Here is a 21,316-nt window from a genome sequence, read left to right on the forward strand (position 1 = left end):
CGGGGAGACGCTGCACGTGCCGGGCACTTCGATACCGCGATAGCGTCTCCCCGTTTTAAAAACGGTTGCCCCGCGATCTCCCCTCGATGTCTCCCTGCCACGCCGCCCGCCCGGGTCTCATTTCGAGCGATTTGGGGTCAGTTTGAAGTCGCTCACAATGGACCGGCCATCGCGAGCATTACCGCGGCCGGCTATCGGCTCGACGGCGCGCGCGTAGCACGCGACTCTGCTTTCTGGCCGGCGCGATATCTCGATCGCAATAAATTCACATTAAACTATCTGCTCCGCTATGGTCCTGGCCGCAGCTTTAATACATCCCGTCCCCGCCCGCGTCCCCACCGTAGTCCGCCTGTGCCCTCCTGTGCAAAACCACCCCCGCCGCGCCGCCCTGAACAACGGATGGTCCAGCCGGCTTCGTTGTCGGCGCCGATTTTAATTTTCTGATTTTACGATCTTCTCCGTGTCACTGTTGCGCTGTTGTTTTCTCTTTTCTAATTACACTTTTTCATCAGTTCTCAACTACAAAGAGATGCGACCTACACTGACCTACAAAATATTAAATAACTTTATCTTTAGCTAAATAAAGATATAATGTTTTTCGTCGAATCTCATTTTCGATATCTATCGCTGGAAAATCATTATTTATTTCAAATGGGATTACAGTTATTCTACTTAATCACTTTAAAACGTGTCTCATTAAATGTTAATAAACACACGTGTCATTAAACACATGTTTAGATTTCCAAATATATGACAAAAAAGACTTGAACTGCACGGTCCATTCTGTATTATCTTTCTTCCTTTCTTTCTCTATTTTACCGGCGTGCTCCATCTTCCCGTTGGCGAGCAGAGGTAATTAACATGAGCGAGCCTCGCTAATCTGGTGTTAGAATCGTGGCGATTACCACCCCTAACGCAGGTAAATACGAGGTCGCGTAAACTCGACCGCCGGTTAAACTCGCACGCCGTTCGCTTACAATGGGCGGTCTGTGTAAGGCTGCCGCATTAATTTCTAGTAATTATCAGAGGTGTATTTCATTCGGGGTGGGTCGCGGGTCGTGTCCGGGGTCGGCCACTGCGTGTTAACGCCGTTGTTATGCCCCATTATATTGTCCTACCAACACACGCCAACACACGGAGGGAAAAGGCAATTGCGTGTAGAGATGGGCGTCACGGCCCGCGAAAAGGCTCGCCGTGCGGTCCGTTTTGAAAAATTAAACGTGTGTTATTATATCCCTGCATTCTCTTTCTCACACGATGCATTCTTTCCGATTCTACTAAAGATACGGAATGTTGGCTATATTGTACTTTAATTACGTAAACTGTAAGTTATCGTGGCACATTTTCCGTTCTAGATTTGTATTTATTATCCATTACACGTATCGCTCATACACGAAGAAAAAATGCAGTCTTTAAACAGTTCGAAAACGTATCGATATAATATATATTGCAATTTTTTTTATATTTTATAAAATATTACGTCAAAGTAACCAGTGTTCTTATGTTACGCCATTTTTTGCCATCTTTGGTCACATTGGTAACAATGCGGTCACCCTAAATATTTTTCAGACAACGTGATTCATCGTTGCGTAACGCGCGAAAACACGCGATCAAAACGAGGTTTTGAATGGAGAGTGGCATCGCGCCGCGTAACGAATCGCAGCGAAAATTGATAAAATACTGTTTAATCCGCCCCTCCTCCCCAGCTCTACGCCTCCGCGGCGCGGGAGATAGCATTACTAATTTATTTAAATGGACTTATCTTGCCGAAGCCCCCCGATAGGAATGTAAATTGGAACCCTCCGAATCAAGGGGGTAATGGCACGAGTAAGATAAAGATATTTTATTGCTTTGCGGTCGGACATATTTAAGCAGGGTCGAAAGTCTTTTTTTCCATTGTCGAGTGATCCGACGGCAGAGAGACAGGGAGAAAAGATGCGGTTCCCTTTATTAACTTTCCGCCGTTATTCGCGAAAATGGATCTTCGCAGATTAGAAATTCGTGCCACGCCAGCTGCTGATTGAATACGAATATATACGCTTCGTTATACAAAGGAAAATAATGCGAGAATTAAACTCGAGTCTTCAATATACATTATACAATATTCATATCTTTCTCAAAATCATACGATTATATGATTGTATAAATATACTTATATGAATAGTTTTTATAATATACTAGTGTACCAATACGCCATTGATTCTTTAAAATCCTTTCTTATCTTCTCTATTCACACTTTAGATGAAAGAAGGTTACAACTTGCTTTTCCAAAAATCGCAATTAACACAAATTAACTACTTAAAATTATGAGATTGACCAAAAAGAGAAGAAGTAAAAATGGAAAAAAATCACAATTGATTCGCGGGAAACACATTTAAATGTTCTTTAAAAATAGCAATTAAAATGAATAAAAAGAAATATATTAAATAATGACTCACCGAAAGAAAACTAAAGACTTAAAACGGGCGTTTCTTACAGCAACGGCTTATTCTGGTCTTTCATTTTCTCAAACACACAGAAGCTCAGTTACAGAAGATACTCGTGTACCTGTAACACAAAGAATGACGATTTTGTTATTATTAAAATATATCTTGGAGTTAGAAGATTTATTTTCTCGTCATAGTATCTACACATATGTATACAACGGCGCCTTATTTGCGCACTTATATTCTTAGCACTTAGAAGATCGTTCGCGCGGCTATTCCCGGCGTAATTGTGATGATAAATCTGTGCCACGAGAGCCGCGAAATTCGGGCGGATACGCGTCGACGTTCCGCGACGGCGCAACAAAGAGCAAGCGGCTGCCGAAAAATAACGCGACAAAAAAAAACGCAAACAGGCAAAACAGAATAAAAATAGAGCAGAATAAAATAGAGCATTGTCGCGCTCGGTGGAGGAGCGGTCGGAGCGGCGAAATAGAAAGGACCGGCCGCGCGAGCGCGGGCAATAATTCGAAACAAAATGTCAAGCGAGCCCGCCATTGTCGGGCGCGGTGGTGCGGTAGGCGCCAACTAGCACCAACGAGAAAATATCGTCGACAGTAAATCAAGGTGCTCCGGCAGAAGAGAGAGCAGGCCCTTTCACCCCTTTCATCCCTCCGCCGGACGATCCGCTCCGGGCGGCCGCACGATCGCACCGGAGCTCGCTTCCGTTTTTCATCATACGTACGTCGTAAATAAGCCGAGACAGCTCGCCGCTTCAACGTTTCAAGGTTGCCACCGCGAGCTTCGATCGCCCGTAAGCCCGTTGCGCTTCGGGAGCAGTCAAGTTCTGCGAAAACCCGTGACCGAAAATCCATCCAGCGAGCGAAATAATATTCTCTTGGTCCTAATTACATATATAAGGAAGATAGCAAAACAAATGTGAGAATATACTCATTTATATTATTTAGTGAGAATATATACTCATTTATATTATCTTAATGATATCGATGAAAAGCACTTCCAATTTTTATCAGACATGTAAAAAGTATATGGAAACACTCTCTCGAAAAGGAATCTTCTTGTCAAATTTCTTGAATCTTTTGTTTTTCAAATTAAGAGAAAGTTCTGGAGATAATAACGACAGATGCTTTAAATCAGAAGCATAATATAAAGATCTCATAGACACTATTAGCAGTATTAGCGTACCGAATATACGTGCGAAGCTCCACGAGCAAATCACAACATATGCCCTAGAAAAGTGCTAGCTTGCGCGAACGAAATCGTTTAGCGACGCCTGATTGACACCGAAATGCTGTAACCGGCTGCATCGTGAGACCGATGTAAGCTGCGTGTTCGCAGTCAAGTTACATAATCGTACCGGAAGACCGTGACCAAACGGGAATCGGGGTGGCCAATGATAAAGGACAGACAAGTACTTAAGGCAAAAAGCGATGCGCGAGACTCGATTAATCGTTGTGTTTGCATATTAGTTAAAAATCGGGAAGAGTTACATTGAAAACAACAGTGAATAAAGTTAATCGGTATTTGTATATTGCAATATTTCGCAATATTACATTTAAATAATGCAATTTAATACGATTAATTTAAAATTTCTTTCTTTTCTATATACATATATAACTTAATTTTGAAAATTTTGTAAAAATAATTCCAAGTTAGAAAAATCTATAGATCAAATTATATGGATGCAAGCAATGACTCATGTCTTCCCTTGTGAAGACCCCATGATATCCCCAAAGAAAATGCGTATCCCGTGATTGAAGGCACAATGGCGGAAGATGATGTGGACGTCAAGACGCGGCTCGTCTGGCGAGAATCGGTAAACCGAGAACTTAATGTCTCGGAACGGACGCCATATTAGCATATCCGCGTCCAATCGTCGCCCACGTGGCAAGGGTGCCGTGGCGAATCGGGCCCGGGCTATGACATTGTCATTATTTCACTGACAGAACAAGCATGCGCGCGATTCTCCACGGGAAGTATCGCTAACAAGGGTGGGAAGAGCAGCGGACTGATCGCGATAGAGGAAGACAGATACAGGGTGCTCGATTTAAATGAAAGCGTGGGGCCCCGATCTCGTAACGCTTTTGTTTCATTAATTTATTCTTGCTTTTCAAATAATTTATAATAATTAATTTTCTTATTTTACTAATTATCTTTATTTTTATGAATTTTATCTTCATAGATGTAAAGAAAATAAACCATTGTTATTAAATAAAGTTAAAATTTAGAAAACAAAATTCGCAGATCTATGTTTATTAAGACTGTAGAGAAATATATTTGCTAATCTAAAAAGAATCAAAGTCAGAAGAAGAATAAGTTAAAATAAAAAGAAAGGATAAAAGTAAGAGAAAAGAATTTTGCCACGATAGAAAGTATGAGAAAGAGAAAGAGGGATGATGAAAGGAACGAAGGGATGATGGGAGTCCTCAGGGGTCCCTTCATCGCTCTGTAAGGGATACAACTACGAGGTTCGGGTGCTCCATGTTATTTATCTTTATGGACCTTGGGCAGAGGGTAAGTACACTTACTTCAGGGGTGGTGAAGGGGCGAGCTTAAGCCGGAACGAGGGCGGTAAGAGATTGTTTGTCGTATTGGCCGCGGTTTCGACGAGCTTAACGTTACCCGTTTAGGGGGTTTTGCAATGACTTTCTCTCAAGAGAGGGACAAGAACCAGTTGTGTCTTTGTGAAAGAGTTTGCGAGGTATCTTTTACTCATGAAAACGACATAATGCGATAAGTGTCAATGTATAATTCTACTTTAACGTAACTTACCAATTACATCACAACAGCAATTACATCACAATATTCTCCTATATTTAATTTCAAACTATATTATTGGAATATATAATTGAGATATACATATTATATTTTAACGCAAGTATTTTAATATCAGGTGTGATTAAAAAATTAAAGTGATTAAAAAGTTTAAAGACTACAAAGACATTTGATGCACAAACCGTTTCTATAATTAAAGATTCTTTGTAACTCTTACAAATAAATATGTGAGAGAGATTGTTTGATGTTTTATGTACTATTTTACTCGAACGTAGGGTGAAATAACAATCGATCCGGCACCCGCGAATCGGATGTCAGGGAAAGGTCTCTGAGTGGCCAGAAATTAATCTATTGCCGCGTAATCGGCTTTCGGTGATTTAGCACCGAGGAGACAAGAGGAGGATGGACGACGTCGATGAAGTAAAGAGCAAGATCGATTCTATATCTGGAAAGTCATTGTGAACTCGTATCGTGCCCAACAAAATCAATTAAGAACAATTGTTTAAAAAATATATATATAAAGATCTTTACGTATCTGTTGTGTGTAAAAAGATTTTTTTATCACAGACAATATAAATAATAATAAAAATATAAAAATATACTCCATAATATATGTAGGTATAAATTCCAATTAATATTTTATTAGTAACTAATATAAATCTATGAACTAATAACCTATCAGCAAATAATAAATCAAGAGGATATGAAATATTATATATGGTTTTAATTATCACGGATATTCTTTTATTAATTAACAACAAGCTAGATTACATACAGTGCTTATGTACAATGTGATATTTACAACAAAGTGATACAACGTGATATCTGGATAAATCAATTCTTATAAAACGAAACAGAACATCGATATCTCTATAATGAAGAGAGATTAATAGTTTACTATACAGACTTATATATTACATTTAATCTTAAAACAACTTCGTACACACACACATTGCGATATCTTAATTAATATTTCTGTCAATATTATTTCTGATAATATTTCTGACAATTGTAGAATATATCGAATCGTTCGTTAAACATCAATACGATATTTCAGTTTGTCCCTTTCTTTCAATATCGATACATCCAACTTACTTATAGTTCCATAATTTATAAACGCATTCTCTTTTGTATTAAAAGTTTTACTACCTGTATTTACACGCTACTGTGATTATTGCTGTACAGAATACTGCATAGGTCGTACTAATGATACGCCTTTCTCCTCAAGATTTCTATGAATAACCCTATTCAAAATTCCACTGTATTGAATCGCAATATAAATCAAAATTAAACGATTAATTCAATCAGAAATAATAATTTGTTTTTTTTTTACTCTTTAAATGCAGATTAAAATGTTACTTCTGTACGGATTCAGTTCTTCCAGTGACATCGGGATGCGCGAGGCGATAATTCACGTAATTTTCGGACAATATTAAGCCACTCGACGACAGCTTAACCCTATGTTAAGCCGCATACCGTCGGTGGGAGTGCGACGGGGGTGGAGAACGATGGTGGGGGCGGCTCTCGACGGTGGTTGGAAACCGGGCTGTATTTAAAACGCGAATGCGCGCAGGCCGATTCGCCGTTTGAAGTTAAATGGAGTGTAAATGGCAGATAACAAACCGGCACTGTTTCCGATTACGGCATTCATTGTTTCCTACCATTATGCGCGCTCCGACGGTTTGTGTGTGACGCGGGTTACGGTTTACGATCTATTTATTACCACGCCGCCCTCACCTCCGTACACACGGCCGAAATGCGCTTTACACGCTTGCACCACCCCTCCGCGCAACACGCGCAACCCTTCCGCATCCCCGACCGCCCCCTGCGCTGCTACTATCGCCACATTCGCACCCACTACACCCGTTTCACCTGTCTGCCGCTGTAAATACGCGGCAAATATTTTACTTTCTACAATACATCGTGGAAATGGAGTCGTTCGAATGGACCGTATGTAATTTGCGAGTATATCGAAATACGACTGCGATTATTTTATCTCTGACAATTTTAGCACGCTGCTTTTCAAATAACTGCATGATTTTAGGATACTTTATTACTACAGTTGGTTTCGTGTCCAGAGCTACGTGTTTTTAGATTGTTTATTTTATTTATTTTTAAAATAATTAAACGTTCCTGAACAATCTTCAATATATTTTAAAGTTTATAAAATTTTGAGAATTTATATAAAAAAAGAGATAGAAATATCAAATACTCATTGTCTCACTCAAATATAAAAACGGATGTAATATGTAAGGTCTAAACGTTTAAAAGTACTTTAGAATTTTAATGTGTATTTAATGAATTTAATGTGTATTTTAATGTGTATTTCAATCATATACATAAATACTAATTATGTAAATTATCATATAGTTTAAATTTTTATATTTTTCTGCGGAAAATCGAAATTACATCTCAGAGTCTGTCTATTCTATTTGATATTTCAACCTTTTTCTCAAAGAAACGTAAGAATTATGATTTAAAATGTTTCAATAATTCCTTTATTTTCTAAAAATTATAAATTTCTATGTTTTAAATTGATCAAATTCAATTATCAAACACACACACACACACACACACACACACACACACACACACACTCTCTCTCTCTCTCTCTCTCTCTCTCTCTCTCTCTCTCTCTCTCTCTCTCTCTTTCTTTCTTTCTTTCTTCACAGATAACTCTTATTTTACTTACTTTAATGAATTAAATTTATTTACAAATTGTTCCTACCTAATATTGACTAGACAGGGAATGTCTTCATCGCAGTGCATGAATTATACTAGGGTATTTTTGTATATGGATCGACATATCCGTAGATATTAATTGTTCTATGTAGACATTAAAATTTTCTTATTATACACGTATACAATGTAAATACCGCAATAGTATACATCTATACAGAGTGTGGATTCAAGGAGCGGCCCTTTTTTGAGTTTTGTATTCAATTTCAAATCGATTTGTTCTTAGCAAGAATATATGTTATAATCAATCTTCAAATTATAAATGTATCCACTTGAATCTATTCAAATTAAATAAAAAACAAGATTATTCATATACTTGCATTCCTGAAATTTAATTCCCCGGAAAGTCTTTGTTTTCAATCGCTCATAGCTTAAAAACTTAATCGATCGATATTTTTGTTAAGAAAAAATCGATTCTAAATTAGCAAACAGATACTTATTAAATAAAAAATGCCTCTGTAAATCTGCACATTGCATATATTCACGATGAAAAAGATGTGGAAAATTTGTTTAACCAAAATTACTGAGAATATGATAATATGATAATATTAAATTTATATATTTCTGATAGCTCAAACATTTTTTCGCAAAAAGTAATGTCTCAGTTTCTCTCTCAATTTAATAAGATATAAATGGACAACAATTTCACCGTTATCACAAATTCCATAATCTGCTACGTCTCATTGCGCACCAATTCAGTTCTCAAAGGAATAGCCAGCCGTTAGAATATCGGCTTCGATCGGCATTTTTCGTCGTCACTTACTGTGAACAGTAGTAGTCCTCCTCTTGATTTCGACCTGGTCAACAATGCCGTCGCTCTCCTTATCTTGATGGGCGGTCATATGTCTAGTGAGATGGTGCCTCTCACGGAAGCTCTCATCACAGACGGGACACCTGAGTTTTTCCTCCCTCCTCCTCCTTGCCGCCTCGCCCGCACTCTCACTCTTGTGGTGAGAGCGCATGTGGTAGACCAGGTCGGAAGTCATACGGAACGACAGGTTGCACTTGGCGCAGACGTTCTGCGCCGGTAAAGCCAGAGCGGCGAACGACGGCGGCAAGAGGCCGGCCACCCCGGCGGCCGTAGCCAGGAATCTCGGCCTGGCGAGAGCGTCCGCCATCGGTGGGAATACGGAGATAGGGTTGTAGGAGAGATTGGGATAAACTGGCGGAAGATCCGGTCGGAAAGCGGGCATCTTAGGACTGGGCACCTTAGGCGGCTGAGCGATCTGCGGGATTTTCAAGTTCTCCAACAGCCCCGTCTGACCGGCCTCTGCTCCCATGGTCAGAAAGGGGTACGCCATCTTGGTGGGAAACGGCGCATACTTGTAGCTCGTCGCACCGGGCAGCGACACCACCGGCGGACTGACGCTGCTCTGATAACTCGCGCGATCATCCGGCGATATCGATGACCTCGGCGATGCTTGGCCGTCGTCGTTGAAGCCGTTCCGCTGCCCGACCAGATTTACCTTCGTGAAGGCACTGCGGGATTCCCCGTGGCGATCGGTCGCGCAGGAGATACCAGTCTCGTAAACCTTCGTGCAGGCCAAGATCGAAGAATCTGTCGATTCCGGACAGGTGGTCAGCATAGACTGATGATGGCCGACGAAGGTAGGCGGACTCGGGGTCTTCTGAAGCCGACCGCCGATCGGCGCGTATCTCCTTCCGTTAGAATCTGGCGAAAGCCCTGGCAAGGTTGGCGTTAAGGTTCTGGGTGATACGTATGGTGGACTGAGTGAGTTCTCCGTGCATTGCAGCAATCTTCTTCTGTCTGTACCACCGCCAGACTCGTTGTCGTAGTGTTTGATAGTGAGGTTTTGCGGCAGCCTGTCAGTGTCCAAAACGTTGTCCACGGAGATGTCGTCTCGCGAACGGTCCTTCCGTCCGGTTATCAATCGCAATTTTTCGTGCTGACGACGCGCCAGGTTCTCATCGGGCGCTACGAGGAAAGCGACATCGAAGGAGCGCTTGCTAGCTCGTTGAAGGGGGTACGAAGCGTCGGGCGTGACGTCGCTGATGGACGCGGGGCACGCCGACGTTAATGCCGTCGTGGCCGGCGTCGAGGTCGCGGGGGTGGCGCGGTCGATGCCACCCGTGCGATCTTCCATTGTCATCCTGCTCGCTCCGGATGATCGACCTACGACAATGACGGTGAGTGGACAGTGAGTGCTAACGTTGCAGCGATTCGAAGTGATTGATCGACCAAAATTCGATACACTCGGCCCAGATGTCCTACATTCGAGAAGCATAAATCGGAGCGAGGCAAGTTTGTCGAAATAATTGAGAAAAATTTAAGCACGTTTTCTTCTTATTTACGCATGTAACATCAAGTTCAAATGTTCTTGTAATTGTCATTATGAAAGTTAAAGTGATACCGGTAATGAAAGTGCAATACTTTATAAACATAAAGCGTTAGGTAAAATATACTACCATTCCAAATTTTATTTTAGAAAAATATTGATACACATATTATAAATTAATATACAGTCCATATTATAATCTGTAATTTATATACAATTGTGTTAGCAAAAAGTTTTTAAATTTAGAAATTTCTTTTGTTTGTAACAAGGCTATTAGGCGACAGATTGATAGTATAATAGTAAAAAATCATACTTAATCACATAATCGTAACATTATTATCAATCTGATATAATTTATTCCTATAATATCTCTTTCAATAATTATTGTATACAAGTCCTTTTTTTATATTGCGACTCGTAAAAACTAAATTTTATTAATATAAGTAAGAACTGTAATATGACTATCCATAATGACATTACAAATTAGGGTACCGGTTTAAGTAATAAAAAGAAATAAAAAAAGGCTTCTAGAAAAAATGTATGACTTATTTTAGACACTTGTGTATTCCGTTATATATAATCACATAAGTGACAGAATAGTACCTACTTACCAGATTATGATGGCAAGTGTTTTCTTCTAAACACACGCGGTCTGCAAGCTATACTAATTGGACCACGTTTCCCATATCTCAGGATGGATCTTCTTCGATCTTCTCTAAAGCATCATACTGCACTTTTTCACAAGGCTATCTCGTTGAAACCGATCCTCGCAAGCACGCGAGTCGAAAATAAACCATAAAAAGCAAAATTAACACCCCCTAACGGACCCACCGATCTGGTGTACAGTCCGGGGCGCACTAAAGTGGCGAACACTCGGTGCCGTATCGGCGGTTCGCGTTAAAATGAGGGTGCTGTTCGCGCATCCCCCGTATTTAGGGGTAGCCGTCGCGGAGGGTAGCGCGAGCGTGGCAGGTGGAGGCGCGACGAGGGTGGCACTGGCCAATAGCAGTGTCTGCAGCGTTATACGGGGGTGGAGCGTAGCAACGGGGTGAACATATTCGCTCGTCGGGACGCGTCTGCTAACACCGTCCAGACCACGCCTACATATTTCAGGTTCGACACATGTGCCCGGGATCGTCGTCGTCGCCGTCGTCGTCGTTGCCGTCGCCGCCGTCGTCGTCGTGGGCTTTTGCCACCCCCTTCCTCTCCGTCCGACTGCCTTACCCTCTCCGCGTTGCGCAACGCGTACCGCAGAATCACGTTCTGCCAGAGTGGCGAACAGGGTGGCAAAGACGACGGCGGGGAGAGGATACGACCGGGGGACTGTAATTCAGCCTGACAAACGATCTTGAATATTTTTAACGCCCGCGCCCCGATCTTCGCTCCTTTTTTATGGCCGTTTCGTGACTATATTGGACGTTCGGCAGACGACCCAGGTCTGCTGATGAGAGAAGGTCCGACAACAGCAAAGAAAGTCGTTTCAAAAACGCGCACACAAAATATGTAAAAATGCTACTTAATAAAACGAACGATAGAAACGTTGAAAATAATTTCTTTCAAACAAGCTTTATCAATTACATAAATAAGCTGACCAAGAAGTAACTTTTTACACATTTACACATTATATTATTTTTGTTTATAGTATTACTATAATAATTTTCTTTCATAATTATAATTATAACATATTTTCAATTCTGTAAGATTCTCAGCTTATTTATAATTATTTAAAAATGCTTACGTTTGCGCATTTCGAGTGCACAATTATTGAAATATGAGCCATTGCGAATTATCTAATCATTTTTGTGAGATTACGTACGTAAACCTCGAAATAAGTCAAGATGGGTGGCATCGTAGTTTCATGCCGGAAAAATAACTTCCGATACAAGTGGGTGCAGCGGACAAAAACCCGCCGCGAAGCCAATAGGCGATCAATCATACGCCGGTGATCTATTTTACCGGGCATGTGAGAGCCGTCGATTTCTTACGCGATTCCCGAGATCCCGACAAATCCTAAGGGGAACGCCGCGAGGTTAAAGGACATTAACTTCTTGATTGAGTCGGCAAAAAGTTGTAATGACTTTTCGATTGGCGCTATCCCGCGCCCGGCGAAGATTCGCAAACGAGTATTTGTGGAAGAGAACATCTCAGTTTCTTATATCTTATACACAGAGTGTCTCAAAAACAAAGTATCTTTTGTCCACAGATACTGCAAATCGGATTAAGAAAAGCGACAGGTGTCGAGAAATAAATCCGAAGAAGAATTAAGAAGATTTTGACAAATTTACATTCATACCTATATAGATAATATAGATATAGATAAAAAAATATCACTGTCCATTTTGAATGGAATTTTGTTATATTTTGTTATATTCGTGTGACGCAAAATTTTTATTTAAAATTATTTAACTACAATTCTTTATCTACATTAAAAATCTTTAAATATTCTTTGATAGATCTTAAATTCGTCACAGAATGCTAGATATCTCTGGAAAAAAAATCATTGATGCATTTGCATTATCATGAAAAATTATAATATTGCACCAAAATTCATTTCTGCGGCAATGAATAACAGAATGGTGGACTCAATCTCGGTGATTTGATAAGCTTGATTGTATCGGCAATAACTCTCTTCAGCTCGGTTCATGCACGGAATAAATTAAACGACCCGTCTCATGTGCAGCAGATAGTGCAGCATGCGATACAGCCGAGTCTAATCCTAATTCAGAGTCGTAAAGTCGAAAGAGTCATTACGACGACGTTACGTGTGACACGCGTCGCACGGCGGGGCGGCTACGAAACGTCTCTGTATCTTGGCGCAGCCATTCCTGGATTATGAACCATATTTATTGCCGATCATACAGTGCCATTCCCCGCGAACTCGGAGAAACGGCGATATACCGATCTCTAATTCCATTTTGCGCCCCTCTGCTTCGCTTCGCGTAAAACAGAGTATTCTCGCGGAGAAGCTTTACTTCCTCCTTCTTTCCTCTCGTTCACAATGATATGATGTGTAGTGACAAGAAAGTGAAAGAGATATGTACATCATATTTATAATGTTTTTCGTTTATATACTTAAAATTTCAATAGATTACAAATTGCTTCTTTCTTAGAAATAAAGATAATAAACTTCAAATAATATATCTATGCAGGTTTAAAAAAAATATTGAAAAACACGTTAATTAATTTAAATGATATATTTCAAGTTCTTTCCTCGCGCGTCACGTTTGTTTCCTTCACCAATTTATCTTTTCTCTCCGACTAGTATTCTCACTAAACTGTAACGCATAAACTGAAAATTCGCCTCGCTTGGTATGCGTCCTAAATCTTCAAGTAGAAAAATACGTCGCGCGTGAGAATCTCACTTTGTCACCATCTGCCCATGTTATTTTGCAAATCGGCCAGAAAGGGCAAGTTTCGTGTTGCCTAATTCGACCAAGTTAAACGCACGAGCGGGCGAGCCGGCGACGCTCGACACGTGGCGGACACGCGTGAGCTGTTAGCGCCGAGTGTGAGTTCGTCGAAGGGCACTTTAACATCGACACTGTATCTGTTACGTGGGTCCACGAAAGGGACACCTTACATGACGCGTGTACTTCGGCTCGATTGACTCCTACACGGGAATTAATATGTCATCGAGCGAACATGATCTGCGTATGTATCATCTAGATATATATTACAAGAAAATTGGCATATTTGCTCTTTTATTTTTGAAAATAAATCAGAAGAAAATATTCTTAGAACTCTTCGCCAATTAGTTTGTATTAAATGTTTTATACAAATTTCTGTACATATTCTCTCTCCACTATATTTATAAAGTAAATAAAATAAATAAAGTAAAAAAAAGTAAATCGTAGGAGAAATTCTGAAATTTTTTTAATTGCATCGTTGGATATAACATTCATATGATATGAGCTCGTTAGCATAGTAAAAGCATACTCCATGATTATTTATTTAAGCTTACTTTTTGATGTTTTTTTTATGCCATGCTTTGCGCTTCGCGAAGGGAGTAATGTCATCCGCTTTTCGCATCGCTGACGCGGCTGCATGGAGTGCACGCGCGTTTTTGTCGGGGTTGCATAGTGATAAATATGCAGCCGATGCAGTTGATGAGAAAAGGTCGTTTATCAATCACCCATTAACGCAGCCCCACCGAAAACCTGCTCGCTCCTGAGCCATATTTCACAGAATCATCGCGATTCCCTTCCGGTCGCTTTGGCCGCACGTTCGGTTTTCCATTAAAATTCACTATCCATGTTGTTCAAAAGCAAGCAACGTGTAAAAGCAAAAATTTAAATTACTGGAAAGTCATTCAATCAATATAATAACTAAATATTGATGAATATATCGTAATAACAATTTTCTTTCTTTATATAGCAACCGACACAATTGTACATTAAAAATACTAAAAAGTAGAGCTCTTCGAAAATTTGAATATTTAAAAGCAAAGATTTTGAAACTCAGAAATCTAAGTTGTATTAAAAATGTAAGGTTTTATGAAGCATATCTCTCATCTGTATCTGATACTAATTTATCTTGCTCTTTTTTACAGAATTGAGCAACACATACGAGGAATAAGAAAATACGGTGAAAGATGAGGAAAGGTAATACTTCTTCAGGAATTCTTGAAACAGGGTGGCCTTGGCCTGACAAATTGAATGTGCGATAAATTCAGAGGATTGTTGAAATAACTTGGCATGGTGTACATATTCACGGCGAAAGGAGGGAGATTCGCGAGATGAGAGTGCGGGAGATTTAGATTTTACGGACGTTTAGGCAATTCCTTAACTTATAGTCGGGACCATGCATACGAAATGAATCAACTGCTGTTTAAACGTTCTCGTAATTTCGCTCTGTCGAAACTCTCACGAAACAAAGCTTTCGTAAGAACAAATTGTTGATATTTTTTATATAGATATCCAAGTCAGCAAAAACATGGCACTTTGTATTTTCTAATGATTTAACAATTTCTCTCAGATGCTTTACTGAACGACAGTTAACTGACTTATAGATAAACTGCATTCGCGATGGTGCTCTTTGGGCAATGACTCTGTAACCCTGCCTGTATATATGCCACATCAGAATTATCAACGTACGCCATTCTCCGCTCACGCCCCCTTATTCCCCCTATCTATCCGTCTATCTGTTCTACGAGAGAAGTTTGCCCCGCATCCGCTCTTGTTGATATCGCCCCGACGATATCGAGTCGCGTTCTCTCTTTCTCTCTTTCCCTCTTTCCCTCCCACCCGAGTCGCGATGGCTCCGGGGAATTTAATTCTATTCGGAGCACCGCCTAAGATGCCACCTTCGGCTCTTATCTCTGTGCACACGGTGGGTTGCGCGTGGCGGTTGCTTATGTGTTACGTGAATACCTTACCTAAATGCCGCAGCGGGAGAGACGTCCCTTGCGTACCCATTTCATGAACCAGCCACCCCTCTCGCGATGCGCGGGGGAGCTGACGGTACCGCAGCATCGCGCGAGGGAGTCGACCGAGGAAAATTAATGCGACTTCCAGCCGGGCGCTATCAGACGGCGCTATCTCGCGCCTCGACCGCGCGCCGTAAACGTGAGTCGCCTAGGCGAGAAGTTCCCGAATTTAAGCGACGGAGATGCGCCGAAAGTGCCGTGCGATCGTGGCCTCACGCGAACGGAGAACGCGCGTTTAGGACACCATGATATCTTGGAGCGTCTTTCTCGACGAGCAGTCGCGTCTGTTCTCAGAATAGTTCCATGATATGGTGAATTTAGTCGTTTCATTCATTTCAACTCAATTATAGGCGTTAAGCAGTGATTAGTTTTACATTTAATAAAAATCAGTTTCTTGAATGTCATATAAGTGTAATTTTATAAATGTGAAAGAAAACTAATTTGAATTAGATTTTATGAACTGTCCCGATGTCTTGGAGAATAATGTGTCCCGCCGACAACTGCATCTGTTGTCAAAGAACTACGTCTATCGCTACTACTAAGACCAACGGTATATAATGGAACGAAGAAATTAACGGGAAGGTACTAAGCTGCTCGTTTATCATAACGATGACTCGGTAGACGGAAGCGCCATGTGCTCTTAAAAGCATTCTGTTAACGCCGGTTTAATTCGTATTGATGATCCTAGAGAAAAGAAAAAGATGGGCTGACGTGTATCGACGCGTACTTGTTATTTACGAACATTACAATTGCAAATAAAGCTCACGATATTTCTGAGCTAAAGAACGCGAATCGGTTTCTATCTTCCTAATTAATGATCTACCATGATTAACAAGTAAATACAACGATCCCTTTATTAATCGCGATTATTAATTATGTTTTAATTTAATTGCATGCGTAGTAAAATTTTACTGCTCGTATTTTTTATTCTACAATATTTAACTATAGTAATAATTAAAAATTAATATATTTTTATATTACATTAATCATGTAATTGCAATTCGAATAATCGTAGGATGTACTAAGAATAAACGCGAATAAAGGAAGAATCGTTCATTGGCAACTATGAAGAACTCCCGTTCTCTTCATTAACGTCAGCGCAGCAATTTGTCCACCTAACGTAGGTCAGAGTTCGCAGAACGGAGAGCACGTGGCAACCACTCGTTGACAGTTTTACGAGTATATTTGCCGAAATCTTACCCCGCTATCAGGGGGGTCGGTCGGTCGATCGGTCCGTCGGTCGGTTGACTCTTCCCCTCGGCAACGGCAGGAGTCGGTTGTAGATACGGCGGATGGCGGAGGGAAGGTGGATGGTAAGAGGAGGGAGTTATTAGAATGGTCCGGAAAAGATGGCGCGGAGTCGCTCCGTATTTTTATACTGTATGGCCGCTGCTTTGCATAATCCCGCACTTAGCTCGCTCGTCCCGAGATGCCGGCTCGCGCTATGCAGATCTCTGCTGCTCGCTGAAAACCCGAACCTACCGAGCGTTTCGCCGTTCAGACGAATGATGGACGACGCCGAGAGATCCGCCGAGGGATCCGCTCCTCCTGCGGCTCCTTTTCTCGGCGGACGACGCGTTCCAGTCGGATCTATGAACGAATCGCGCAGCGATCTTTTTACAATACGAAGAAACGAATACGGCTAATACACACGCAGGACAATTCGCAATTCAAGTGTTATAAGTATTAGAATTTAAAACGTTTATCAAAAATTGCATTAATTTACTATCATTGAACATGCAATTTAGGAAACTTGCTAATTTTATCAAAATCTCAATGTGTTGAACATTAAACAAAAAAATATATATATATAAAAGAATGTTACACGGAAATAGGAATAGATATCGAAAGAAGTTAGCTAAGAAAATTAATACGATAACTGTATTGTTGAACTATTGATAAGTCAATTCGATCATCTAAATGGCATCAAATTTTCTCAACACCAGACATCAAAGTTTATTCCTTCCTTCGTTTATAAAATAAACGAAAAAAATTTCCATCAACTCTAAGACATAAGTAGTTTAAGGCACTTATTTATGCCATGCGAAACGGATGGACGGAGATATATCATGAGACTTTTTGAACCAATGTCGCGAAACATTTGTCACGACGTTCCACTTGCTCCAAGGATCAACTGCGAGCTCTCCGGCTGCTTGCACGGGAGATGTCTCATTTGCACCGAGAAATCGCGTCTTTCCCTTACTGTCGCCCAGTCTCCCTATATCGCGTTGCCCCAGCGCAAGAGAGAGAGAGAGAGAAACCGACCGAGAAAGAGGAGCAGAGGACGTGCGGCGTCATCAATCTTAGCGCGAAAAGACTCCAGGACAAGCGGAGTGTCGTTCCGGATCTCACAGATGCGACCTTGATTCTCTTCCAACATTCCCTAGAGGTACCGACGTAGATTAAGTCTGATCTCGCGAGTAATTTGTCCGAGTCTCGACCGATCTTCGACATGCTGGATGCCCTGAAAGCAGGCGGACACCTGTGGTCTCCCGTTCAAGAGAAATCATGAACCACGATAGTGTCCCGATTTTCGCTCAGTCATAAGAATCTTTATTCTAAACTCTGTACTTCGTCTTGCATTATATTGATATTTTCGACGGTGACTAATTAAAAAATCCATAATACTCATTTGCTTATCTAACAGAAATTGAAAAACAAGACAAAAACTCCTAGATATTTTAAAAATCGTCTGCATAATTTAATTTCACGAAATAATAAAGTTTTTAAGATTATAAGCTTTTTCAAGGAAGACTTACCAGAAAATCTTACCGCAAAATGTGATATTAATGAAATTAATAAAATTAAAGAATAAGATAGCAATATTAATTAATCAAAAATTTTTTATTAATTAATCACGAAATTTTAGATTTTTGCAATATCAAACGCGGAATGTTGGAATTTCGATACTTTGCTTAAAACTTGGCGTTATCGTGGATTTTCATCCTTCTTGATACGATCATAAACTCTTTTCTCGTTACCTTCGAGATACATTCTAGTTATAAAATAGCGATACATCGCGAAACTATTCAGTCGCGGCGGCGAATAAATCCTGTACTCGAGCGAACGTACGGCAATGGCGAATTTTCAGAGATTGCTCGCGACCGAACGCATGCATGATCGGCTGCCGGCACATATGCTCGTTCGTACATACATATGTATGTATCTCGACGTGATGCGTGAAGAACATCGCATACGTCACTCGGTTTTCCTGCGACGGTCAGGTCATATATATTCCGCGACCGAGAACGGATCGAACACTCACACCCTTCTCCGACCGATTCGATTGACGTCGGATTTTATCTGCGTATACGGCACTCTCTAGAAGTTCATTGTCGAAAGCAATTAAACGATATTACATTTCATTAAACGCCCAATGCACTTTTTATACGTACATGTCTTTCAACATTTATATTGTAAAAAAATGTCTCAAACTTTTTTAAAATATTAAAAAAAAACATTTTTTATTAAAAAAACATTTAATAATTAAATACTATTTTTCTGCAAAGTATTAGTATTCGCTGTATATAATTACTATTAATACAATTATTACTGTTGGTTTTCTATCAAACTTAAAACTTGAAAACCCATGCCAAACATAACTAACAATAAGTATGTATATTTTTTAAACAGAATTACGCGCATCAAATCATAGTGATGAAACAGCTATCCATAGATCGTAAATTCGTAGAACATATTTCGCGAATGCATTTACGCCCGAGCATATGTACGAGATATCGGGTTTCACTATCTCTTGATCCACCGATTGTCCATCGCCCCTAACAGCGCTGTCAGAAACGATCACGTTTGATCTTCGGGAGTCACCCTTGTCAACCTGATGGATCCCTTCTCGATTTTATATCGATGTAACAGGTCTGTTACTTTTACGCGCAAGTACTGAAACGTAAGTTCCAGTGTCCAAGAAGATACATAAAATTCACTTCTCGAGAAAGGTATCACCTACATTTTCAGTGAAATAAATTCAAATCCCTGAAGACTGATTTCCGTTGCTTGCTTCGCAAAGAAGGATTTCGCAAAATTTAATGAGTAGCCCGCGAATGTTACATTCTATGAAGATTTTTACCGAGAATCCATTTAGCGGTTTATCGTCTGCAAGGACAAAGACGGCCACCAGTTGGTAGCTGCTTAGTTCCCGAAGGTTTACGCGCAGCATCCCGGACGCAGCGAGTGAGACGACGCTCGGTCACGGTGGATGCGCCAGGCTCTCCGGGAGATGCCGGGGTATAAAACCTCTGGCCCGTTGCGACGGTCGCGTTGCGAAAGGTACGGTGATTACGGTGGGCCGGCGGGGCGCGGGCAGGGTTAAAATCCAGAGCATACCTTAGTTGTCCGCTCGTAAAGCAACCCCGTATGCCTGGGAGTGCGTGCCGGAGCTATCTCTTTCTCCGTTACGTTCCGTCTCGGCGATGCCGGATCTCTCTCCATCTCCTTCCTCTCGCTTCACGTCTACGCGGAGTGTTTGTTAAACGAGAAGGAATATGCATGAGGTAGGAGAAGAGAGCCGGTGGCGGAGTTATGCTACGGTGATCTTAACGGTGGACGCGACCTTAAATATGTATATGCGCCACGCTGCGAAACGCGACAATCAAAGACTGTCCACAGAAACAGGAGCCAGCAGCGGCTCGTGTGAGTTTGATACCGTTTTAGAGCGATTCTCGTTCAGGACACCGCCGCGAATATATAAATATTCTCGCTACTAGATTTTGTTCCAAGAAAAGAAACATTCGTGAAATAGATATTCTTTGATGACCAGTAAAAACACAATCGTGAATTTTGCGAATTTTAACATGTAAGAAAATAATTATACGAACATGTTTCATAACTGAAATGCTGAATTATTCCGACCCTTGGAACAATCTAGGATTAAATCTATTGGATCATCTCCTAATCCTCTATCTGGCAAATCATTTAACAGATTTAACTCATAAGATTTGTCGTAATCTCGAAACGATTTCTCGATGATATTCGAGATAAAAAGGGGTTCGGCATTCGATTCTACAGGTGAAACGACCGATCATGGTATCTCGATCGTGGATCGTGCGTTTCTGCCACATGGGGATGCGTGACTAGATACCGCCTGCCGAAGAACTCCGCAGCATATTCTCGTAAACATGCATCACGAGCGTACACGAGTATGCATATACGTAGGACATATGGTGGTTAGCACGGTGCTTGGGCCCCCATGAAGCGAGGAGGGCCTCGCTGAGACTTCGGGGGGGCTTTCACCCCCTCGCAGTACCATCGCGGCCACCCCCTTCCCTCCGCTCGAGAGTCCTCATGAGTTTTCAATGAGATTAGCGGCCCATCTGTGCCGAGACCGACCCCATCGTCATCATCGACCATGGACAAAGCTAGTCAACCTGCTCACTGCCCGTACGTTCTCCACGGGGGTCGCTACCGTTCTCTTCCCCCCGTCACCCGACTATTCGGTGTATACACCGTACATGCACTTGCCGCACAAACTCATCTCCGCGCTTTTGCCGACCGGCTCCACGTTGCGTGACGATTATAGAAAATACCAGGTTTTTAGCCACCCAGCATCATATGGTCGCATTTAAAATCTTCATTGACCACATCCCTCTCCCCAAATGTCTTTTAACTCCAATACATCGGTT

General features: G+C 41.1%; 1 protein-coding gene and 1 long non-coding RNA gene across 2 annotated transcripts in view; both read right to left on the reverse strand.

The window, feature by feature from the left end:
* Positions 1 to 1,828: 1,828 nt before the first annotated feature.
* The window catches only part of LOC139767630 (uncharacterized), a 41,727-nt gene continuing 22,239 nt past the window's right edge, over positions 1,829 to 21,316 (reverse strand). Inside the window, exon 3 of the long non-coding RNA XR_011717188.1 lies at positions 1,829 to 2,547. This is a non-coding gene — a long non-coding RNA (uncharacterized lncRNA). The remainder of the gene's footprint in view (positions 2,548 to 21,316) is intronic.
* LOC139767605 (uncharacterized) lies at positions 7,615 to 11,138 on the reverse strand. The gene is made up of 2 exons (XM_071697049.1): positions 10,867 to 11,138; positions 7,615 to 10,092 (listed from the first exon to the last, which is right to left on the reverse strand). The coding sequence occupies exon 2, from the start codon at positions 10,067 to 10,069 to the stop codon at positions 8,714 to 8,716; it is 1,356 nt and encodes a 451-aa protein (XP_071553150.1). The 5' UTR covers positions 10,070 to 10,092; positions 10,867 to 11,138; the 3' UTR covers positions 7,615 to 8,713.

This window comes from Temnothorax nylanderi, unplaced genomic scaffold (assembly GCF_030848795.1).
Source record: "Temnothorax nylanderi isolate EJ_2023f unplaced genomic scaffold, tnyl_v1.0 TNYL_tig0011_pilon, whole genome shotgun sequence".
NCBI classification, from domain to species: domain Eukaryota; kingdom Metazoa; phylum Arthropoda; class Insecta; order Hymenoptera; family Formicidae; genus Temnothorax; species Temnothorax nylanderi.